This window comes from Desmodus rotundus, chromosome 12 (genome assembly GCF_022682495.2).
Source record: "Desmodus rotundus isolate HL8 chromosome 12, HLdesRot8A.1, whole genome shotgun sequence".
Classification (NCBI taxonomy): domain Eukaryota; kingdom Metazoa; phylum Chordata; class Mammalia; order Chiroptera; family Phyllostomidae; genus Desmodus; species Desmodus rotundus.
The window spans coordinates 48671118-48693024 of NC_071398.1; the positions used below are offsets into that span (position 1 = coordinate 48671118).

Sequence of the window (21907 nt, forward strand, 5' to 3'; positions counted from 1 at the left end):
TTCACAGCTTATTACAGGGTGGCTGATGGGCAGATTCCCAGTTCTGTGTCTTACAATGTGAGGTGGGGAATGGTTAGTGGCCTGTGAAAGGCACCCCCCCCCCGCCCCCCCGCTGTGTTTGGAGAAGGAAGACGCTTGTGGTCAGGAGGGAAGAGGCTTCCTTTTCCTTGCTGAGAAGCTGCATCAGGCAGGGGAGAAAGGGGCTGGCTCAGGAAATGAGAAGTACGGACTTGAGCAACCCCTCAGCAGCTGTAGCCATCTCCCCTGTAGTTGGTCCCTTTTTGTCTGGGGACTTTTGGGCTCTGAGGTCAGTTAAGTGCCCAGCTTCACAGTGACAGCTGTGGCTCACTGGGGCTGGGTTGTAGGCCCGCCCTCAGCCCAAGGTTGTCATGTGTAATGCTGGCCTTGCAGTTCCAAGGGGACCTTGCAGTCAGCGGGGTCCCTTTGGGGGGGACGTAGGTCAGCTGTGTGATGGAGTTCTGGAAGCAATCGACTTCCAAAAGGCGCCAGAGCAGCTGGGGGCCCGTGTCAGGTCACCAGGCTGGCAGGGGCCACTACTGAGTGTTCTTGGGGACAGCTCTTGTGCCTTCCAGGGTCCCTGCAGGCTCCCTCCCTGGAGTTTGGGGTTAAGGTCCTGCCTGGGCTAGTGGACGGCCAGAGCAGCGTACACACTGGGCTCTTCTGGGGGTTCCTCTGACGGGGAGGAAGGGGGTGCACTTGTCTCCCGTGTGAGGGCCAAGTGGTTCAGCTGGGCATAGGTCACATCCTGGGGGTCTTCAGATGCTGCAGCCTGTGGTGGGCAGAATGAAGACACGTGGTTGGGGTGGGGGACACCTCAGGCCAGGGAGGAAAGGACACAGTCCTGGAGGTCTTGGTCATCACTGCCAGAGACAGTGAGGGGGGTGGTCTTCTTGGTTCTACTCTTGTTCTCTGTTCTGTTAGTCATTGGATTTTTGGGGGTCTAGGGGAGGCAGGGTGTGTGGGTTGAAAGCTTGGCAGTGTGGGTCTGGTGCTGGGGAGATAGGAACTGGGCATGGAGCCATAACCACGGCGTATAGACCCCCCTGCAGCCCTCAGGGGAGTGCTGTCCTTGGCTCACTGGAGCTGAGTGAGCCTGCAGTGGTGGTTGGAGCGTGTCGTCACCCCGTTTGGGCCCCGGGCCCGAGGGGAGAGAATGAACACAGGGAGGGCTGACTGAGCCTATAGGACCCTTTGTGTGGGGTTCAGGAGCGCCTCTCTGCAGGCCCAGGGCCTAGATTTCAGCCCTTTGACAAGGCTCCGACTGCTCAGCCCGACCTCCAGCGCTGCCATCGTCACCTGAGCAGTGGCCAGTGGAGGAGACCAGGGAGGGCGAGGAGAGAGTAGTGTGGCAGCAGCTCAGAGCAGGTGCTTCCAGAGGCAGCCCAGAGTTGAGTGGGGTGAAGGAGACGTGTCCACAGAATTTGGTGTGTGGACAAGGAGGTGTGGGCTCCCTGCTCGGGGCCAGATAGAGCTCACCTGACTGTCCAGCTGTCTGTCCTCCTCAGGCTGTGTGTCTTTCACAACATCATCTGTTGGGGACAGAACAAGGCGGTCTCATCTCTTGCCAGGATTCCCTGAGATCTCATCCAGCAGAGGCCCAGGTAGGGTCAGTGATGTGGCAAAGGTCACAGAGTATCAGCTTTGTGCTGTGTCACAGCCAAAGCCAGAACCATTTCTAACCACTTCCTGGTGTCCCCAGGCCACCCATGTTCTCTGGGTCTTTCTCCTCCCCCAAGACGCCCCATCCAAGTTCCCTTACACAAGTTCTCTTCCTGGACGTCAGCAGTTCGGCTGGAGCTGGGGGAGGAGATAGAGTGTTAGGGAGCTGAGAGGGGGCCCGGACTGGTGGGGCTCAGGGTCTTCGGGAGAGGACTCACCTCTTCTGCAGGCCTCTGTCCTCATGTTCTGATGCTGCAGCCACTGCAGGAAGGTGGGGTCAGCTTCCAGCCCCCCCTAAGACCCTCCCCTGGGGCAGGCCTAAGATCTGCAGAGGACTTAACAACTGAGATCATAATCCCCCACCCACCTCCATGTAGAGAGAATGCAATTCTGGATGACAAAAAACAAAACTTGCATGTGTGTTCAAACATTTCATAAGTTTGGAAAAGCCAAAAGAATACTTGAAGATACTTACACGTACACTCTCATTTAATCTCTCTAGGTTCTTTCCCGTTGGGAAAGGCTGGGGTTTTTCTTTGTTGACCTTCCTGGCTATTTGGTTTAGTTCTGGCTGGCTCCTAAGCCCACCACCTTCTGTGGCCCAGGTCACCCCCTTTCCTACTCACTCGATGACCTGCCTTTGCTCTGACGCTGGTGTCGATGTCGGAGGAAGAGGAAGAGGAGGAGGGAGAGCAGCAGGATGAGGGCCACCGAGACCCCAATCAGGATGTTCAGGGACCATTGGAGACCTTGGGTAGGAGTGACGTCATGAATGAGCTAAGATGCCATTTAATGAGCACCTACTGTGTGCGAGGCACATGTTGGGGTCTGTCTTTCATCTGCTCTAACCTCACAGCCCTTGTGCACCAGGGATGGCTGACCCACCACCCAGTCCACTGCGGCTCAGAGAGGTCAGCCATGTGCCCCACGTCACCCAGCCTGGCCGGGGCAGGGCTGAGACTGGACCCCAGGATGTGGGCTCCCTTGTGTGATTGTTACTATTATTATTATTTTTTTGTTTTTGTTTATGCCGTTCCCGGGTCCTCCAGGTAGAACAGCAGTGCAGAGACCTGTTGTCACACCCAGTCACCACCGCTCCCCAGCCCCGTCCGTCTCCCCCTCTGCAGACTGACACCCCCGCCTGATGCAGGGAGGCCTGTGTGCACACGGACTGTGTATCTGTGAAAGGTGTGGGTGGGCTGTGTCCTTCTGGAGCTCTAAACAGGGCCAGGCTGCCTGCTGATGGCTTTCCCTTTGGGGGAGGGGGAGGAGACCTGTTCCACAGCCCATGACCTCAGACTTGGGAGGAACACGACTTGTCTAAGATCCCACAGATGGGAAGTAGCAGAGCTGGGAACTGAACCACGAGTGGGGCATTTTCCCACAACTCTATAGCTGCTCCTTGGAAGGCTTACAGAGGGGAGCTCAGACACTCCTGTGTCCCCTACACACACACACACACACACACACACAGGCAATCACACACATGTGCACACATGCACCCACATACACACAGTCCAAGCAGCCTTTAGAGAAATTGATTCCAGAGAGGAGAAAGAACTTTTCTCAGACTCTTACCCAGGAAATGAGCCAAGACCAGAACTGAGCTTCCCCCCACCCCCTATCTCCCCAGGCCTGGACTTACCCGACCGGGGGTCTGACTTTGTGGTGGGTTGATCCTCAGAGCCTCCTGGGGAACAGGATGGGGGGTGAGGGGTGGGATCTGCCTTCTCCCCACTCGAGCCTGGCTGCCCCTCACCTGGGTGGGAACACAGCATCTCCCTCTGCCATGACAGCCCCACCCGTCACCTGCCTGCCTCACAGCCCTGGGGGCCGTAATATCCCCCCAGCATCAGTGTCCGGCCAAACATGCCAGAGCAGGGAAGCTGGTTCTCTCTGGGAGCAAGGCCACTGCTAGTCACCATGCTTGTCCCAGTCTCTGGGTGAGGCTATGGGTACTGCAGGAGAGGGATCGGGATGGATGCCCCTGGCTTTGCCTCCCTTTGCTCAGCCCGAGGCCTCGCCTCATTCCTGGGGCCTTGGAACCTCTCTGGGCCACAGGGAAGAGGATGAGGCAGGGTGGGGTGGCTCTGGCTTTTCCATTCCTCTGGGAGGTGAGGGTCCCCTCAGGCTGACCCTCCTTCTGTGATCCCCTCAACCCTGTCCAGCCTAAAGTTCCTCTGGGGGACAGGGTCCTGAACTGACCATGAGGACACAGGGGTGGGAAGGGGATCCTCACCTGAGACCAGGAGCTCCAGGGGGTCACTGGGCTGTGACAGCAGGAAGGGGGAGGAGCTGTTTGAGCTGTAGCACCTGTAGGTCCCGTTGTGGCCCCAGGTCACAGGGCTGATGGTGAAGTTGGCCTGAGAGGGGGCAGCTGTGTCCTGCAGATGAAGCTGCTGGGGAGGATCCCGGGACCCCTCCCTGTGCAGGTGGAAGGTATCAGCCCTGACCTCAGATCCACACTGCAGGGTCACGTTTGCTCCCCAGGGCACCGAGGGCTCTGGCTTGGCTGAGAGGGAGGGTTTCCCGTATAGTCCTGGGGAGAAGAGGGCTGTGATGAGCAGAGTCACCGCTATCCCCATGCCCTTGGCCCTGAGGTGAGAGACCATGTCCTTCTTCAGGGACACAGTCTGTGACTCATGTCAGCTCCTCTCAGTCCCACTGGGTGGGTGTCTTTTATCTCCATGCTCCTCACTCCCTCCCCTATACCTCAGCCCCCTTCAACCTCTGCTACAGGACCCTCACCTGGACCCCAGGACCACCACGGTGACCCCAGGCCACAGCCCTGAGCAGATAGTCAGAATGGGGAGCAGGGCAGGGCTCCTCACCTGCGATCAGGATGTCCAGGGGGGCACTGGGGGCCGACCACGCATAAGAGAGGTTGTGTCCACTGTAGCACCTATACCGGCCCCCATGGGTGAGGCTCACAGGGCCCAGGGGGAATTCGGGGCTCTGCTGACCATCGAGACGCTGGGGTGGTGTGGGCCCCTCGTTCTTGGTCAGAGCGAATCTGTCAAAGCCAGGCTCTGAGCGACACTGGAGGGTCAGGCTGTCTCCAGGCAGCACCAGGGGGCCTGGCTGGGCCGAGAGGAAGGGCTCCCTGTAGACACCTGGGGAGAAGGGTCATTGGCACCCAGGGGACACACACCCACTGTCCACTGGGGTTGCCAGGAGAGTTCTCACCTTAATGTCCCTCCTTAATCCTCCCGCCTGTGATTCTGTCTCCAGTAAATTGGTGTCAACAACCCCCACACCCCCCCAGGGCTTTACTAGGCACCGGGTTCAGATCAATTGGGGCACAGGAAAGAATTGAAGCCAAGTGTGGGGCACTTCACCTGTGACCACAAGGTGCAGAGGGGCACTTGGCTGTGACCACACATTGGGGTGGGAGCTGGAGGAACCATAGCATCTGTAGGTCCCCCCATGGGAGGTGTTCACGGGGCCCACAGGGAAGACGGCCTCCCGCCACCACCTCCTAGCATAGTATTTCCATTCTGATTTCCTGCGTCGGGGGGGTTCAGCCCCTCCTGCCTTCAGCAGATGGAAAGTGTCCAATGAGTACTGTGAGCTGCACAAGAGGGACACGTTCCCTCCTGAGGCCACCACAGGGCCTGGGTGGGCTGAGAGGAAGGGTGTGCTGTGCACTCCTGAGGGAGAAGGAGGATCTGAGTTAGAGGGGACCATCACCCCACCTTCCCCAGGAGTGGGCTGTGAGGGGCAAGGCCCCCCTAAAGCCACACTCTGTCCCCTTCATCCTCTGAGGAGCAGCCCGCAGTGGGGAGGGGACCTGAGTTCCCCCTTACCTGTCACCACCAGGAGCAGGGGCTCACTCCTCTGGGACAGCGAGCCCCCAGTGCTGTATGCACACCGGTACAGCCCTGTGTAGTGTGAGCTCATGGATTGAATGAGGAACCCGGTCTTGTTGCTGGAGGCCTGTGGGACCCTCGTATCGAAGGGCTTAGAACCCCTGTCTTTATATAGAATGTAGCCATCTGCCTTCAGAGACCCCTGACACCAGATGGTCACAGGGCTTCTTTCTCTGACCATGGGGCCTGGGTCAGCCCAGATGGAGGGTTTGGGGGGAACTCCTGAAAAGGAATCAGACCTGCAGAGTCAGGGGTGTCCTTGTGCCCTCAGTTTCCCTCCCTGTCACTCCAAGTTCCCTCAGATTGGATCATTTCCAAAACCAGTGTTCTCAGCAATGAAGTGGGGGTGGGGGTCATTGTGCTGAAGCAGGAGATCTGGGGGAGGACTCACCGGTCTGTTCCTGGTCCCACCAGCCCCGACACAGCCCTGGAAGAGAGTCCCTGTGAGAACTGTCCCCCACCCCCACTCAAGTTCCAGGCCTGTCTGGGCCCCTGAGCACTGGGGTCAGACCTGGGGCTGAGCCACCTCTCCTATCCCCAGGGTTCTGTCTGTACTGAGCCTCCTGAGTCCTGCGGTCTCTTGGACCAGGACCTGGGAGGGGAGGGGACCCCAACCCTCCTCTTTCCCCCATGCTCACCGAGGCAGATAAGGACAGTGAGGGTCGGGGTCGTGGCGCTTCCTGCCATGGTCACCAGTGTGCAGACGACGTATAAAATTCACTGGCAACACAGAGTAACAAATGGGGTGTTAACACGGTCTCAGCTCTGTGTGACAGGTCACGGGTTCCTCATCAGTGGCCTGGCAGGAAGGGAAGTAGCCCCTCCCTGAAGGATGAGTCCAAGGAGACAGCAAGCTCTGGACATTTCAGCCTGATGTGGGTCTCAGCAGACCCCCCACGCTCTGCCTCCACAGAAGGCATTTTTTTCTCAGAGTCCCCAAGTGGGCATGTGGAGCCTCACTATGTAGAAACATCCCACCACCCAGATGTGACCCACTAGAGGACAGGTGAGGGAGTGGCGTCCTTGTGACAGGTAGGGGTGTGTGTGCGTCACATTCATCTAACCCACCTCTTTGTGTGACTTAACCTTCAACCTCTGCACCCTCTGTTCATGGCCTCAGGCTCACGGCTCTCATCCCACAACGGGCTGCAACCTCATGACATGGTGGGACGACAATCCCCTCCTCATGGGTGCTTCCAGATGCAAAGACCCTTGATGTCTTCTAGTAGGTCGCTGAGTTGCTGTTGGGACCCAGTGGCACATGAGGAGCAGCTTTCTAAATGGAGTCCAGCTCTCTCTCGCAGGTGATGTGAGGCTGTGAGCCCAGAGGGCCTCGGCAGAGGATGCACACAGCCTCCCAGGACACTAGGTGTGGGGTCTGGATGGTCCCGTGACCGTGGCTGCAGGTTCCTGAACTGGACTCCATTCACACCCACAGTCTTCTCACTCACCCACTAAGTGAAAGACCCACTTTCTCAGGTATGCTGGATATATGCAGCTTCCACAATCCAAAGATGCACACCCAGAGTTGTGCCTAATTCTTAGTGTCCAGCGTGGGCAGGTGCGATGGCATGTGGTTTGCTGTTCAGGGCATGTCCTGGCAGGGCGCAGAGAGCGAGACCCCTATAACCTCACAGCTTTGACAGGCTCTGAATCTTTCAGTTCCTCCTTTCTTCCTTCCACCTGCAGTGCCAGCCACAGCAACCAGAGCCCTTGGTGCCCTCTGCTCATCAGGTCCAACTCACAAGAGGTCATCCATACTGTGGACAAATACGAGGTTCTGCTTGATGTCCAGGTGCTGGGGGTCCCTTTGGACTCTGCTGTGAAAGAAGGAGGTGATTTTTATACCCGGGGAAACTGTGAACATGAGCCCGGGTTTCGAACTGCTTCTCAGTTACCAGATCCATAGCTGTCTGGAAATGGATGTCCAGTAAATCCACGCAGCCAGCACCGCAGCTGCGGCAGGAGTTGGCACTTGGTGAAATCCACTCCACCTTCTACCACCACAGTCCTCCCAGAGTCTGTGGGGAGCAGGCTGGTGTATTAGACGGGGACACCATGGGTCCCACCACTGCCCCCTCTAGCCCGAGAGGGTGGCACCACCTCTGCATTTCCACCTGAACGCAAGACTGTTTGTGGTTTACTCTGCCAGGCGTTAGGTAAGTGACACTGTTGAGTAACAGACTCTACTTCCTTTCTTTAAAAGTATGTAACTATGTTTTGGAAGTCAGTCAAATCACTTTGTGGTTCCACTTGTCCTTTAAGAAAAAATCAGTATTTAGTCATACTCTGGGGCTAGTTTGGCCTTACTCCTAAAACATGGCTCTTCTGGGCTGTCTTAATTGCTCCAGGGGTCCCACAGTTCTTTATGGAATTCAGAAATCTCTTGTCTTCCCGTGAGCTCTGGGAATTAAAGTAAACCTTTATTTGTAGTTCTTAAGATGTGGGTAGATTAACAAGATATTCACAAACGTCGCTGGATGATAATGCGTGTATGTTTGGTTTTGCTGCCCCCAGATTTGAACATAATGTGAGCTGAGTGCTCGTGGGCAGTTGTGACTTTCTGTCCTCTGCACTGTGCTAGGGGCCACACATTCACCCATCTCCTCTCTTCCTTGTTGATGTTCCAAGATTCCTCTTTTATCGTCATCTTTCTGGAGCAAGAACTTTCGGGGCTATTCATTTATGGGAGGTCCACTTGTGATAAATTCTCTTACTATTTTTTCACCTAAGAACGTTTTATTTCCCCATCATTCCTGAAGGATAATTTCACCAGTTCTAGAATTCAGGATTGACAGTTTTTCTCTTTTTCTGGTACTTGAAAAATGTGCCACTTCTCTCCTGTTTTCATGGTTTCCAACGAGAATCCCGTCGTCATCTGAGTGGGTTTCCCCTCTATGGGTGAGGTGGCATTTCTTGCCACGCCCAGTTCCAGTACGGTCAACCATGTTGTCTGACAAGGTCCAGACATGGGGGATATGTCTTCGAGGAAGCGTATCCTGGCCTGGAGGACGTGGCATTACTTGGGATCTGTGTGTGATTTTGTTCTTTCTCTTTCTTGGAATCTGTATTTTTACTGCCTTAATCATCTGGAACCTCCTGGAAATGATCACCACTCTTAGAATTGACCAGCAGCTGACACAAACAGGATATAATCAGACCAATGTGTCTCTGGTCAACAAGTCCCTGAATGTCTAAAAGTTGTTAGAGTAACAGCCCCTCCTTTACCTTGAATAGGACTATATATCAATTAGACAGCCATAGAAATAAGAAAAGCTGGCTAGCTATTAAGCATGTAGAAACAGTTATTATGAAGTTAAAGCTTATAGTACACAGAGAAACATTTTAGACAGAAAAGATTATGAAGTTAAAGTTTATAGTACACAGAGAAACATTTACTTTTGCCCTATGAACAATTTCTGAAAATGTCTAATCGTCTGATTCATGACTCTCCTGGTTAAAATAATCTTTGTTCACTATAACTGAATCTATGAAAACTTTAGTTGAAACAATCCTTGTTTAATATAACTAAATCCATGGAAACTTACGTACTTTTCCTGGTTACCTTTGTATTAATTTTTCTGCTTAACTGATCATGCTATGCACTTATAAATGTTAATCTATGCCAGAAAAGAAAATATAAAAATCCACTTGTATTTGCAATAAACGAATCAGTGCTTCACCTGCCTCTGAGCTGTGTAGTTGCCTGATCTCCATGCGCTGACGCCTCATAGCACCTTTGGGACCCCCTGGACTCTGCTGCGGCTGGACCGCGGCAATTTCTGCCTCATGCATTCAAGGAACTTCTTTGTCTTTAGTTTTTCTAGTTGAGTTATGATGCATCTTGGTGTGGATATCTTTGAGTTTATCCTCTTTTGAGGTCATTAAGTTTCATGAATACATAGGCTTATGACTATTGCCAAGTTTGGGGAAATTTCAGTCATTATTTCTTGAGTAGTTTGTCAGTCTTGTCCTCTGCTTCTAGGACTCATGATGTGGATGTTGGAGCTTTTGTGACACTTCGGCAGGTTGTTGAGCTTCTGCTCATATTTGTTCCCAGTTTATTTACTCCCTGGTGTTCAGACTGAGTAATTTCTATTGTTCTCTTTTTCATGTTCATTATGGTTTTTTTTGTCTTTTCTATTCTGCTGTTGAGCCCATGAATCTATGAGGCCTTTTGATTATTGTAGTTTTCAAATTTAAAATTTTCATTGTGTTTTTCTTTATATCTTCTAAGTCTTTACTGAGGCTTTCTTTTTCTTTTTTTAGATTTTATTTATTTTTAGAGAGGGGGGAGGGAGGGAGAACAAGAAGGAGAGAAACATCAATGTGTCGTTGCCTCTCATGCACCCCCTACTCGGGACATGGCCTGCAACCCAGGCATGTGCCCTGACTGGGAATCGAACCAGCAACCCTTTGGTTCACAGGCTGGTGCTCAATCCACTGAGCCACACCAGCCAGGGCCCTTTTCTAAATTTTTGATATATGGTAACTTAGGTCGTTGATTTTTAAAAGGCTTTCTCTCTTTTTTAAAATGAGATGAGGTTTTTATTTTTTATTTTTTAAAGCTTTTCACTGTATTTTTATGTTGACACTATTACAGATGCTCCCCATTTTCCCCCAGTTGGCCCACCTTGGCTGAGCCCTTGCCCTCCCTTCCCTCTGGCCATCACCACACTGCTGTCTGTGTCCATGGGGTATACTTATGTGTTCTTTGCCTAATCTCTTCACCTTCTCTCACCCAGTCCCCCACACTCCCTCCCTCTGGCGTCTGTCAGTCTCTTAAATGTATCTATACCTCCGATTCTGTTTTGTCCATCAGTGTATTTGCTTCATTAGAGTGCACAGACGAGTGGGATCATATGGTATTTGTCTTCCTCTGACTGGTTTATTTTGCCTAGCACAATCATCTCCAGGTCCATCCATGCTGTCCAGAAGTTTTAAGAGTTCTTTCTTTTTTACAGTCATGTAGTATTTCTTTATGTAAATGTACCACATTTTTTAGTCTATTCATCTACTGATGGGCACTTGGGCTGTCTCCAGATCTTTTTTCAAAATTTATTTATTAACTTGAGAGAGAGAGGGAGGGAAAGAGAAGGAGGGAGGGAGGGATGGAAGGAGGGGGAGAGAAAAAAAAACCCCATCAATTTGTTTTACTTATGCATTGGTTAATCCTTGTATGTGTCTTGACTGGGGATCGAACCAACAACCTTCACATATCAGGATGATGCTATACCCAAGTGAGCTACCCAGCCAGGGCCTGTTTCCAGATCTGAGGGGACAACATGTGTGCCAATGACACATCTGATAAGAGGTTAATTTCAAAAATATGTAAAGAACTTACACAACCCAACACCAGGAAGACAAACATTCCAGTTAAAAAATGGGCAAAGGACCCAAGAGGACATATAGATGGCCAATAGACATGTGAAAAAATGTTCACATCACTAATAACCAGAGATACAAATGAAATATCACCTCACGCCTGTCAGAAAGGCTACCATTAATCAATCAACAAACAATAAGGGCTGGCGAGGCTGTGGAGAAAAGGGAACCCTAGTGCACTGTTCGTGGGGAATGCAGACTGGTGCAGCCACTGTGGAAAACAGTATGGAGTTTCATCCAAAAATTAAAAATGGAACTGTGTTTTGACCCAGCAATCCCACTTCTGAGAATATATCCTAAGAATCCTGAAACACCAGTCAGAAAGAATATACGCACCCTGTGTTCATTGCAGCGTTGTTCACAATAGTAAAGATCTGGAAACAGCCCAAGTGCCCTTCAGCAGACGAGTGGATGAATGAGCTGTGGTGCATGTACACAATGAAATACTACACAGCCGTAAAAAAGAATTAAACATACTGAGGCGACATTGGTTAATAACATTATATAAATTACAAGTGTACAATTTTATGATATACCATCTATATACTCGTCTGTGCTCATCACCCAAAGTCTAGTCTCCTTCCGTGACCCCCTTTACCCTGTCCGTCCTCCCCCTACCCCTTCCCCTCTGGTAGCCATTTTTTCATTTCTGAATCTATGAGTCTATTTTCTTTTTTTATTTATTGATTTCTCTATGTCCATGTGTGTATGTCTGTGTGTATGTGTGTGTGTCCATGTGTACATTTGTGCGCATGTGTATTTCATACATGTGTAAGTATTTAGAACCATTTAGCGGTGAATCTTTCTGGTCTCCAAAGTTCACTTTGCAGGAAAAGTTTTAACCACAGATTCAATATAGTTAATATGTATGACAGTTCAGAGTTCCAGATTTCACCCCCGTCGGAGTAAAATCATATGTTTCTTGTCCTTTTCTGTTTTATTTCACTTAGCATGATGCTCTCAAGATCCATCCAAGTTGTTGCAAATGGCAGTATTTCATCTTTCTTGACTGAGTAATATTCTATTGTGTGTATTTCCACACCTTTATCCCGTCATCTGCTGAAGGACACTTCAGGTCGTTTCTATGTATTTACCTTTTTCTTTTTCTTTTCTAATATAGTCATTCATGGTTCCTAGTTTTCCATTTCATAGGTCTGCTATGTAATATTTACATGATCATTCATTTAAAGTATTCTCACAGTTTGGATTTTGTCTTTTTCTTTGTTTTTTAGGGGGGTTTAAATTTTTTAAATTTATTGGGCTGACAATGATTAAGAAGATTATTATAGGCTTTTCTTTCTTTTTTAAAAATATTTATTTATTTTTAGAGACAGGGGAAGGGAGGGAGAAAGAGAGGGAGAGAAACATTGATACGTGGTCGCCACTTATGTGCCCCCAGTTAGGAACCTAGCCCACAACCCAGGCATGTGCCCTGACTGGGAACTGAACCGGCAACTTTTTGCTCAGTAGGATGGCACTCAGTCCACTGAGCCACACCAGCCAGGACTGTTACAGGTTTTTCAAGTGTACATTTCTATGATACATGATCTCTATATGTCATCGCACTTCTGTTTTGGTTTTACATTTACACATTGATTTTTGAGATGTCTGTTTCTTTGATTCTAAAATGTAGGAATATTGGTTATCTGTGACTATAGAAACAGGGGACTCCCAGAGAGACCCAGGAGGTACCGGGGACCCACATCGGATCTCCAGGCTGGCTGGGGCCACTAGTAAGTGCCCCTGGGGGCTGCTTCTGTACCTTTGGTGGTCCCTGCAGGCCCCCTCCCTGTAGTGTGGGGTCTGGGTCTTTCCTGTGCTAGTGGATGGCCAGAGCAGCATATACACTGGGCTCTTCTGGGGAATCCTCTGACAGGGAGGAAGGGGGTGCACTTGTCTCCCGTGTGAGGCCCAAGTGGTTCAGCTGGGCGTAGGTCACATCCTGGGGGTCAGCAGATGCAGCAGCCTGGAGCAGGGGGACAGAGAGAGGGATGAAACCTGGTTGGGGTTGGGGAAGCCTAGGGCCTGGGGAGGATGGGACTCACCTGACTGTCCATTTGTCTGTCCTCTTCTGTCTCTCTGCCCTTCGTGTCCAGCAATTCCTCTGACAGGGGGGAAGGAGAGGCAGCCATTCCCTGCCTGGGCCTTGATGTTGAGCGGGTCACCTGGGTGTAGGTCAGTCCCTGGGGGTCATCATCGGGCCTATTCTGCTGCAGAGAGACAGTGAGGCAGAGCCAGTGAATCCTTGTTCCCACGGTTGAAACCCACCAGTCAAGTGTCCACATGGTGTCAGAGTGACGACTTAAACTTCAGATCAGAGGAGGTCACTCTCCCGATGGAATCTGCAGGGACTCCCTGAGCCTTGGGCATCTGGTGCTTCTACGGATCTGACTCTTTACCTAACGAGCTATATTTGCTCATGTGGCTCCAGCCACAGGGCCCATCAGGCTAAAGCAGCATGTCCTGCCTCAACCTTTGCACCTGCTGTTTTCTCTGTTCTCCCCACTCACCACACACCCCACCCCCTGTTCTTGCTTCATCCTCCATCACAGCACTTGGCTCTCCAGGATGCCATCTGCCTGTTTGCGGGTGTCCCCCTCACCCACAGGTGAGTTCGAGGGGTGTGGGGATAGGCTGGTCAGGATGGCACTTCAACACCGACATAGAGCTGGTAACCAGTGAGCTCCCGTCACAGCTGCTGTGTGAGTGAGTGAGGGGACCCTGGGACCTGCGGGTGTTCACTCGTTCACGCCTGCTCCTGAGACCTGGGGCTGCACACGGTCAGACAGAGGATGAGGGGCCAGCACAGGGGACCACCCAGGAGGGGACATGAGGTACAGGAAAGTGGGAGGAGTGAGTCACAGCTGGACCACCTGGTGCCCAGGAAAGGTCAGTGTGGACGCTGCTGAGACCCAGGGGGGTGGTGGTGAGTGCAGGGAGTGACCACTGGAGTAAACTGGGCAACAGAAAAGTCCTTGGTGGCCTGTATAGCCCCAAGGGTCTCACCTGAGGGTCCAGCTCCATGCCCTCTCCAGGCTGTTGGTCCTTCATGGCAGCATCTGTGGGGCAGAACAGGGTGTGTCTCCTGGCAGGGTCCCCAAGAGCTCAGGGCTGCAGACCTGCCTGCTCCCAGATGGGTCACTAACCCAGGGTGAGGTGAGGGGCCAGGTCAGGCTCTGTGGTTTTCAGTCCCTCTCACCCTTGATCCCAACACCCTCCCAGGCTCTCCTCTTCCCTATTGTCTCCTGAAATCCCTGTGTCCCCTCCCCAGGGCAGCTGTCCCTTCCTCTCACAGAGGGGCTCTTCCTGGGCATCTGCAGCTGGGCTGGAGCTGGGGAGGAGACAGGAGAGTTAGGATCAGAGTGGGGTCTTGGGCAGGGGTCTAGGGCCTTCGGGGCAGGAATTACCTGGTCTTCAGGCCTCTCTCCTTGGGCTCCCAGTCTGTGGCCCCTGCATGAGGTTGGACGTCAGCCTTTCTCTGGGCTGATCAAGAGGGACAGTCTCAGCCCTGGGAGGGTCAGTGCTCCCCACACCCCCGTGTGATTCCGAGGAAAGAAGGAAACCTTAACACGCTTGTGCGTATGTTTCATGTTTCAGGAGATTGAAAATGATGAAAGATTGCCTTACGTTTGTGCATCTCTGCTGATGTTGAGTGTTTCCTTTCTAGAATTTCTAATTTCAGATTCTGGAGAAATCTGTTGCTCAGCGGACCTTCTCCATCTATTTGTTTCTGTGGCAGGTGCTCTGAGCCCCTCTCTCCTATCACCCTGGTCACCCCGTTCCCTACTCACCCGACATCCTGCCTTTGCTCTGACGCTGGTGTCGGAAGAAGAGGAAGAGGAAGAGGAGGAGGAAGAGCAGCAGAACAAGGGCCACCAAGACCCCGATCAGCACGTTCCAGTACCATTGGAGACCTTGGGCTGGAGTGACGTCATGAATGAGCCAAAGGTGCCATTTAATGGACACCCACTGTGTGCGAGGCACCTGCTGGGGTCTGTCGTTCATCTCCTGTAACCTCACAGTCCTCGTGTACCAGGGATGGCTGACCCACCACCCAGTCCACTGCGGCTCAGAGAGGTCAGCGACCTGCCCCAGGTCACCCAGCCTGGCTGAGGCAGGGCTGGGACTTTAAATGGGAACTTGTGTTCTAGTGCTGTCCTCATGCTGCCCCAGGTGGACACCAGCTCCGAGCTCTGGGCTCCTCATCTGCAGGGGCCTGTCCTGTCTCACCTGGAGCTGAGGGGTCCTTACTACCTGCCCCCAGCACAGCAGGGACACAGGAGGGACAGGGGTGTGCAATGAACCCTGAAGCCCCCTTCAAATGGTCAGGCTGGGCTGGGACTCTGCCTTCCTGACTTCTTTGAGGCCCCTTATGTCACCTAATGTCACTGCAGCCATGTGACCGGGAGGGAACCAGGGATGAACGGACATGAACCTGACTTTCAGAGAAGAGAATGGATTCTGAGCCCCACAGAGGAGCAGCAGAGCCGGGACCTGGACCCGGTCTGACTCCAGCCCTTGTTCCCTCTTCTCAGCCAAGTCTGAGCTGAGGGAAAGGACCTGGGTGTCCCAATCTCATGTTTTCCCTGTTCATCCCTGTACAGCGTCACTGTCACTGCTACAGAGGGGACAGTCCCCATAACATCACATCCTGGGGGACTTCCCTTGAGGCCCTTCTCCCTGGAGGGCAGAGCCAGAACTGAAAGGAAACCTAAGCTCTGGGCCACGAGTCTCTCCTTTTACCCTTGGAGACACTGAGGCACAGAGAGGGGAAGGGTATGTCCCAGTCGGAGCCTCCAGAGGTGCCTGGACTTGCACAGGACTCAGCCCCCGCCCCCCTGGACACACCCAGCACCTCCCCACAGAGACCCTCACTTACTGCTCTGTGGGCCTGACTCCATGGGGCCGAGAGGCAGATCCTCAGAGACTTCTGGAAATTCAGGATGGGGGCAAAGGGTGGGTGCTGCCTTCCTCCCACTTCAGCCTGGCTCCTCCTCCAGAATGAGCCCCAACATGTCCCTCATTCATGACCACCCCACCTGTCACCAGCCTCACTCACCCCTGTACAGGCCTGACACCATGGTGGGGGAGGGGTGAATCCTCAGAGCCCCAAGCCTCATGTGTTTCCCTGAAATCTCTCCCTGACTCCCCCTGCCCCCCGGGACAAAACTCTGTCCTTGAGTATCTATGGGGACATTAGATCCTCTGAGAGACTCAGCACCGCCCTGGGCTGCTCTATCCTCTCTGAGCAAAGGGGGCCCAGTGACTCACCAGTGGTGGGGGTGGGCCCTGTGGGTAGGGGGCTGGGATTTCCAGGGGGTCCTGGGAATGAAAACAGAAGGGGGTGAGGTGTGGGCTGACCCTGGGGTCCCCACGTCACTCAGACTCCCCCCATATCTGCGCTGTGGCTTCTAAGACCCTCTCACTGCCCACCCAGCACCTTCTGGACCAGGTGGGGGCAGGGTAGACAGGGCAGCAGGGTCTCTGAGGGACAGATCTCAGCTGAGTGACCATCCTGAGAGCCCTCTCCCTCCCCTTTCAGCCCATAATTCCTCTGGGGACCAGGACCTGAGCTAACAGCTCAGAAAGACAGGGTCAGGGGCCTCACCTGAGACCAGGAGCTCCAGGGGGGCACTGGGCTGTGACAGCAGGTAGGGGGAGGTGCTGTGTGCGCTGTAGCACCTGTAGGTCCCCCTGTGGGCTGAGGTCACAGGACCCATGGAGAACTCTGCCTGGTGCTGCTGAGCTCGGGACTGTGATCTGAGACGCAGGGGGGGATCAGCTGCCCCCTCCTTGGACAGAAGGAAAGTGTCCCTGGGGCTCTGTGACTGACACAGCAGGGTCACGTTCTCCCCTGAGGCGACCGTGGGTCCTGGCTGCATGGTGAGGGAGGGTCTGTCAGGGAGCCATCCTAGAGAGAGGGACGGGTGAGGGGCTGCTACCCACCTTGTTCTGACCTGAGAGTCACCAGGCCCCTTTCTGAGGTCCCTCCTCTCTGTCTGTCTGTTTTCTCTGTGTCTCCCCCTCCCTTCCCATCTCCTTCCCTCCCTGGGGACCCCACACCCCGTGTCCTGGCCATCACCACCTGAGACCCCCAGCAGGGCCTGAGCAGACTCTGGGTTGCTGACTGAACATGTTGGCTCCTCACCTGCCACCAGGATGTCCAGGGGGTCACTAGGGGCTGACCACTTGGAGGAGAGGCTGTGTCCACCGTAGCACCTGTACTGGCCCCCATGGGAGCTGCTCACAGTGCCCAGGGTGAAGTTAGCCTGAGAGAGCCCAGCCTGGGGCTGCAGGACAGAGCTCTGGGGGAGGTCCTGTCCCCCCTCCTTGGACAGAGCGAATCTGTCATAGCCAAGGTCAGAGTGACACTGGAGGGTCAGGCTCTGTCCATAGGCCACGATGGGGCCCTGCAGGGTCAGGAGGGAGGGCTTCTCTGAGCCACCTGCAGGGACCAGACAGGAGTGACAGGGCTGCTCCTCCCGTGAGCCCTGCTCCTGTCCTGGCCCCCAGGTCCCCCCGTCTCTCTCTCTGTGTCTCTGGCCCAGGAGCCTCTGTGCTCCCCTTACTCCACCCCTCATGTAGGAGTCTCCCCTCCCTTAAAAGATCCCATTAACCTGTCTGGTACCTCAAAACATGGAAGAGGCAAAAGAGAAATTTTTTTTACCTGGGACCAGGAGCTCCAGGGGGTCACTGGGCTGTGACCACACGTGGGGTCTGTTCCTGTAACAGCCATAGCATCTGAATGTCCACCTGTGGCTGGGGGTCACGGGGCCTATAGGGAACAGGGCCCGTAACTGCCCACTGGGCTGTTGTTCTGAGTACAGCATCCAGGAGAGCCTGTCTTCTCCTTCCTTAGTCAGAATGAACCTGTCAAATCCCTGCTCTGAGCCACACTGGAGGGTCACTGTCCTTCCTGGGGTCACGACGGGGCTGGGCAGGGCTGAGAGGCTGGGTTTGCTGTAGGATCCTAGGAGAGAATGAGGCAGCGTGTTAAATGGGGCTCACACCTCCCTCACATCCCCCAGGGCTGGGCTCGGAGGGGGAGACCCCCTGAGAGCATCCCCCTTTTGACAGCAGAGACTGAGGGCTGGGATCCCTGAGTGTCCCCTCACCTGTCACCACCAGGTCCAGGGGGTCACTGCGCTCTGACCAGACACCTTGGCTGAGATAATAACAGTGATATCTCCCTGCATGTGGCTCTGTCATGAATGTGATGGGGAACTTGGCCTTGTTCTTGGGATCCCGTATCTTCTGTGTGTCCCAGGACACTAAGTTTCCGTCTTTATACAGGTGGAACTCCTGGGCCTGCAGGGACCCCTGACACCAGATGGTCACCAGGCTCCCCTGGGGGGTCACAGAGCCTGGCTCAGCCCAGAGGGTGGGTTTGGGGGGTGTCCCTGGAAGGAATCAGAGGCTGGGTGACAAAATACTCTGCATTCCCATTCCCCAGCTCTTAGTCCCAGCACCCACCCTGAAGCCCCCCATCCATTAACCCAGAACTTCTGTTCTCCAGCCACAGCTGTCTGATGGAGAAGCCCCTTGTCCTTCATACAGAGAAGGTCCTGGCAGCCCTGGGGACAGACTCACCTGCCTGCACTGGGGTCCTCAGGCCCACGCTCAGCCCTGCAAGAGAGGCCCTGTGAGAGATTTGCCCTGAATCCTGAGCAGAGCCCTCCTCCCTGGGAGCCTCCTGAGTCCTGGGGTCCTCACAGAGGGGGCTTCCCTCCCCCCTCACATCTCACCAAGGCAGAGCAGGGCTGTGAGGGTTGGGGTCATGGTGTCTCCTCTCTGAGCCCAGCTGTGCAGAATGAAGAGACCACAGTGTCCTCAGGGTAGACAGACTCACAGGGTGTGGTCACTGGGAAGCTGGCCGTCTCTATCACGGGGTTGTCACGTCACTGGACTGTCATGAAGGGGGACAGTGTCTCCCCAAGAGTCCGGCTCTCATTCCTGTGATGGAGGAGGAAATAGACTCACAGCCTCCAGAGACACCCCTTGCAGGTGAGGTGACCCAGGGCACGGCCTTCCAGGGCGTCTGCCACAAGGTCCCCTTCCCTCTCAGCTTGATATCAGCCCCTCCCTGTGGGTCTTCTCCATGGACAGTGGTCACCCAGACCCTGGAGACACTTCAGGACGACGGGGTCCCTGTGCCTGCAGAGCTCAGCTCAGCACAGACACAGTCTGCTCCTCACTGTGCAGTTCAGGCAAGTGTCACTGTGTCCGTGAGCACAGCGGGGACATGCAGGGAAGTAGGGGAACGGAACACGTCCCTTCCCCTGGCCCAGAGTGTGGTTTTCTTTCTATCACAGCCACCATCACCGACTTCTCTTTTTTTCTTAGCAACAGCGTCCACCCCACCTTCCTGGGGACAAGCCTCTGAGTGATCCCCGCCCCTCAGTGCCCCTTTTTTCCCAGTTCAAGCCTCCTCTTCCTTGTGCTGTCGTCCTGCCTTCAAAATTTAGGCAACATTGACTTGGGCCAGAATTCTGATTTTTACTTAAAGCTGATATTCACTTCAATACTCATCATCCAATGTCCATGTATCCTTGAGTGGTAATGTCCTGTCTCTGCCTGTTTCCTCATCTGGATCCTGTTGTCACAAACCCCAGTCCCCACAGAGGCTGTGGGTCAGTGGTTCATGAGAGGGAAACATCCATTTCTAGACCAGATGAGGACGTGAGTGGCTGGGACATGAGAGGATCAAGGTGTCCAGGGTCAAGGGCAGGACTGTTTCATCCACTCAGGACCTTGTCTGCTCTGAGTGCCAAGCACAGCTACTCACAGCAGCTCCACAGTATGCAGGCACAGACAGGGCAGGAAAAGAAATGAAAGTTCCCCAAGTGGAGAGCAAACCACAGTGGAGAACAGAGACTGAAACTGAGAGGCCTCCAGTGATTGGCACCTTCAAGGGACATAGGAAGGGGATTCCCACCTGACTGGACAGAGAGGTACCCCAGATCCTCACAGGAAGTGGGGGTCAGGGAGCAAGAGAAGGCTGGAAGTGTGGTCCCTGCCCTGAGATTCTGTGTGAGCTCTGGCATGTCTCTGCCCACTCGCCCAAGTTCATGGTCATCAGAGAGCAGTCTCCCTTGTGTGTCCTGAAACAGACTGAGTCCAGTATGTCAGCCATGGGTATCTGTCCCGTGTGTGTGTGTGTGAGGCTCCCATGGACCAGCCCTGATGGGCAGAATGCTGAGCAGGTGCTGAGTCTGAGAGAGTGGACGGCATGGGGCAGGGGCAGTGGCCACAGCCCCTGGTCAGCCTGACTCCCCGGACAGCCCCAGAGAATCTGTGGGAGACCAGGTGTGTGAGGGGAGAGTCTCCCAAGAGTGGACAGTGGAGAAATCCTAATGATGACAGACGGTGCTGTGGACGCCGTCTACTGACACTGGGGACTGTCACTGGCAGTGAAAGAGAGTCAGTAGGAAATATGAGAGCAATTTAAGATGATCATGTGTAAATATCTGAAAAATAAAGGGAAGGTTCAAATTTTGAGCCAGAACATGAATTATTTTATAGAATACTATAACGAGTTAGAAGCCTGAGAGATGAACAACCCGATGGAACAGGCACGCTGAAGCAATTCTTCCCATCAAGGACAAGACACAGCTGAAGGGCCAGTTATGACAGCAGAGTACAATGTTGAGGAAATTTCCAGAATGCAGCATAGTGGCACTAGAAGTGGGGAATGAAGGTACTTGGGGACTGGAATGAGGAAGGCCATTTGTCATATCTATGGTGTCAGAGAGAAAGAAGTGAGCATGACATTTTGTAACAGCTCAAGAGATAAATCATTGGACACTTTTCAGAGATGAGGAAGACCAACTAAGTGAGAGGGGGCATGTGTTTAAAAATGAAACTCTTGTGGCAAATGAAACAGATGAAAGATAAATTAAAAGGAAAAAATCCCATTTTACACTGAATTGTACATATTAAAATGGTTAAGAGTATATCATGTGAATTTCAGCTAAAAAAAATCAAGAAGCACTGGCCAGGGGTCCTAAAGAAAAAGTCCTAACATTACTTTCTATGGGAAATGCAAATTACTCTAATGACAAGCTCACTGGGCCAGACTTCCTCATAGCAAAGGGCGACACCAGAGACAGTGGAGACACTTTCCAGGACCAGGTTGTTAGTGAAGATTGTGCACTGAGCCCCATCAGCTCTGCCCCCCCCCCAGTTTCTGCGTCCTCCACTCCTGGGGTTCCTGGGATCACTGCTCTGAAGTTGTCTGGAGGAGGTTCTGTGTATTCCTGTTTCTTACAAAACTTTCTGCTTTGGACCAAGCCCTCAATCTCCCATGAGGGCTGAAATGAAAGACCTTCCTCAGAGCAACAGCACAGCAAGCCCAAGCCAGGGGCCACGGCTACTGCTGCCTGTACCTGGTGCCCACGGCAGAGGGCCAGTCACGGGCAGCAGAGACACCCGTGGCCCCTGGCAAGCCTGGTCCTGCTGGGTCCTTGGGCAGCATCCCAGCCCCCTCCATCCCAGGTCTCAGTCACTCACGGGGGCTCCAGGGCTCCCCAGCCCAACAAGTATATCACGCTGCCTACCAGGGTCCCCCGTTGACCCTCAGTCAGAAAACATTTACATTTTGTGTATTTCCAAGGAGATTTTAGCCTTTTAAGGACCCACAATGAGGGAGAAAATATACAAGGTGCTCCTTGCTTTCAGTGATCTTGAGAGGGTACAGTCCCAAAAGTTGCAAATGGGTAGTAATGGTAATTATGTTTGTATTCTGTGACGCATGCATCATGTTACGTGAGCTTCACAACTCCTTTGTGGAATAATACTTATTTTTAAAATTATTTTTTATGATTATTCTATTACAGCTGTCCCAATTTTTCCCCTTTGCCCACCTCCACCCATCCCACACCCTCTTCCACAGTCAATTCCCACACATGTTGTCCATGTCCAGGGGTCATTCAAACATGTTTCTGTGACTTGTCCACATTCCACATGCCAACCTG

General features: G+C 53.2%; 1 protein-coding gene across 7 annotated transcripts; it reads right to left on the reverse strand.

Annotated features, from left to right (window-relative positions):
• Positions 1 to 643: 643 nt before the first annotated feature.
• Positions 644 to 19218, reverse strand: LOC112321256 (leukocyte immunoglobulin-like receptor subfamily A member 6). Of its 7 annotated transcripts, XM_053914935.2 has the most exons (16): positions 18680 to 19218; positions 18525 to 18560; positions 18050 to 18334; positions 17602 to 17904; positions 17083 to 17379; positions 16543 to 16845; positions 5487 to 5771; positions 5019 to 5330; positions 4512 to 4793; positions 3920 to 4219; positions 3326 to 3370; positions 2307 to 2429; positions 1899 to 1941; positions 1781 to 1818; positions 1498 to 1550; positions 644 to 790 (listed from the first exon to the last, which is right to left on the reverse strand). In XM_053914935.2, exons 1-16 carry the CDS (start codon positions 18711 to 18713, stop codon positions 644 to 646), a joined length of 2886 nt encoding a protein of 961 aa, XP_053770910.1. In that variant the 5' UTR covers positions 18714 to 19218. The 7 variants fall into 7 exon arrangements, with proteins under 7 accessions (XP_053770910.1, XP_045042402.2, XP_045042401.2 ...); XM_045186467.3 differs by lacking the exons at positions 644 to 790; positions 1498 to 1550; positions 1781 to 1818; ... (5 more) ...; positions 5019 to 5330; positions 5487 to 5771 and adding exons at positions 12274 to 12900; positions 12980 to 13141; positions 13941 to 13993; ... (3 more) ...; positions 15814 to 15864; positions 16206 to 16256 and having other exon boundaries at positions 18680 to 19217; XM_045186466.3 differs by lacking the exons at positions 644 to 790; positions 1498 to 1550; positions 1781 to 1818; ... (5 more) ...; positions 5019 to 5330; positions 5487 to 5771 and adding exons at positions 12274 to 12900; positions 12980 to 13144; positions 13941 to 13993; ... (3 more) ...; positions 15814 to 15864; positions 16206 to 16256 and having other exon boundaries at positions 18680 to 19217.
• Between the last annotated feature and the right edge of the window lie 2689 nt (positions 19219 to 21907).

Coding starts and splice junctions, on each gene's coding strand:
- LOC112321256 (XM_053914935.2), bottom strand. CDS start 18,713: ATGACCCCAACCCTCACAGCCCTGCTCTGCCTTG. Junction 17,380..17,601: donor CCTGGAGCTCCTGGTCCCAG/GTAAAAAAAATT, acceptor TGGTCCCTGCAG/GTGGCTCAGAGAAGCCCTCC. Junction 5,772..16,542: donor CCTGGAGCTCCTGGTCTCAG/GTGAGGCCCCTG, acceptor ATTCCTTTTCAG/GAGTTCCCCCCAAACCCTCC.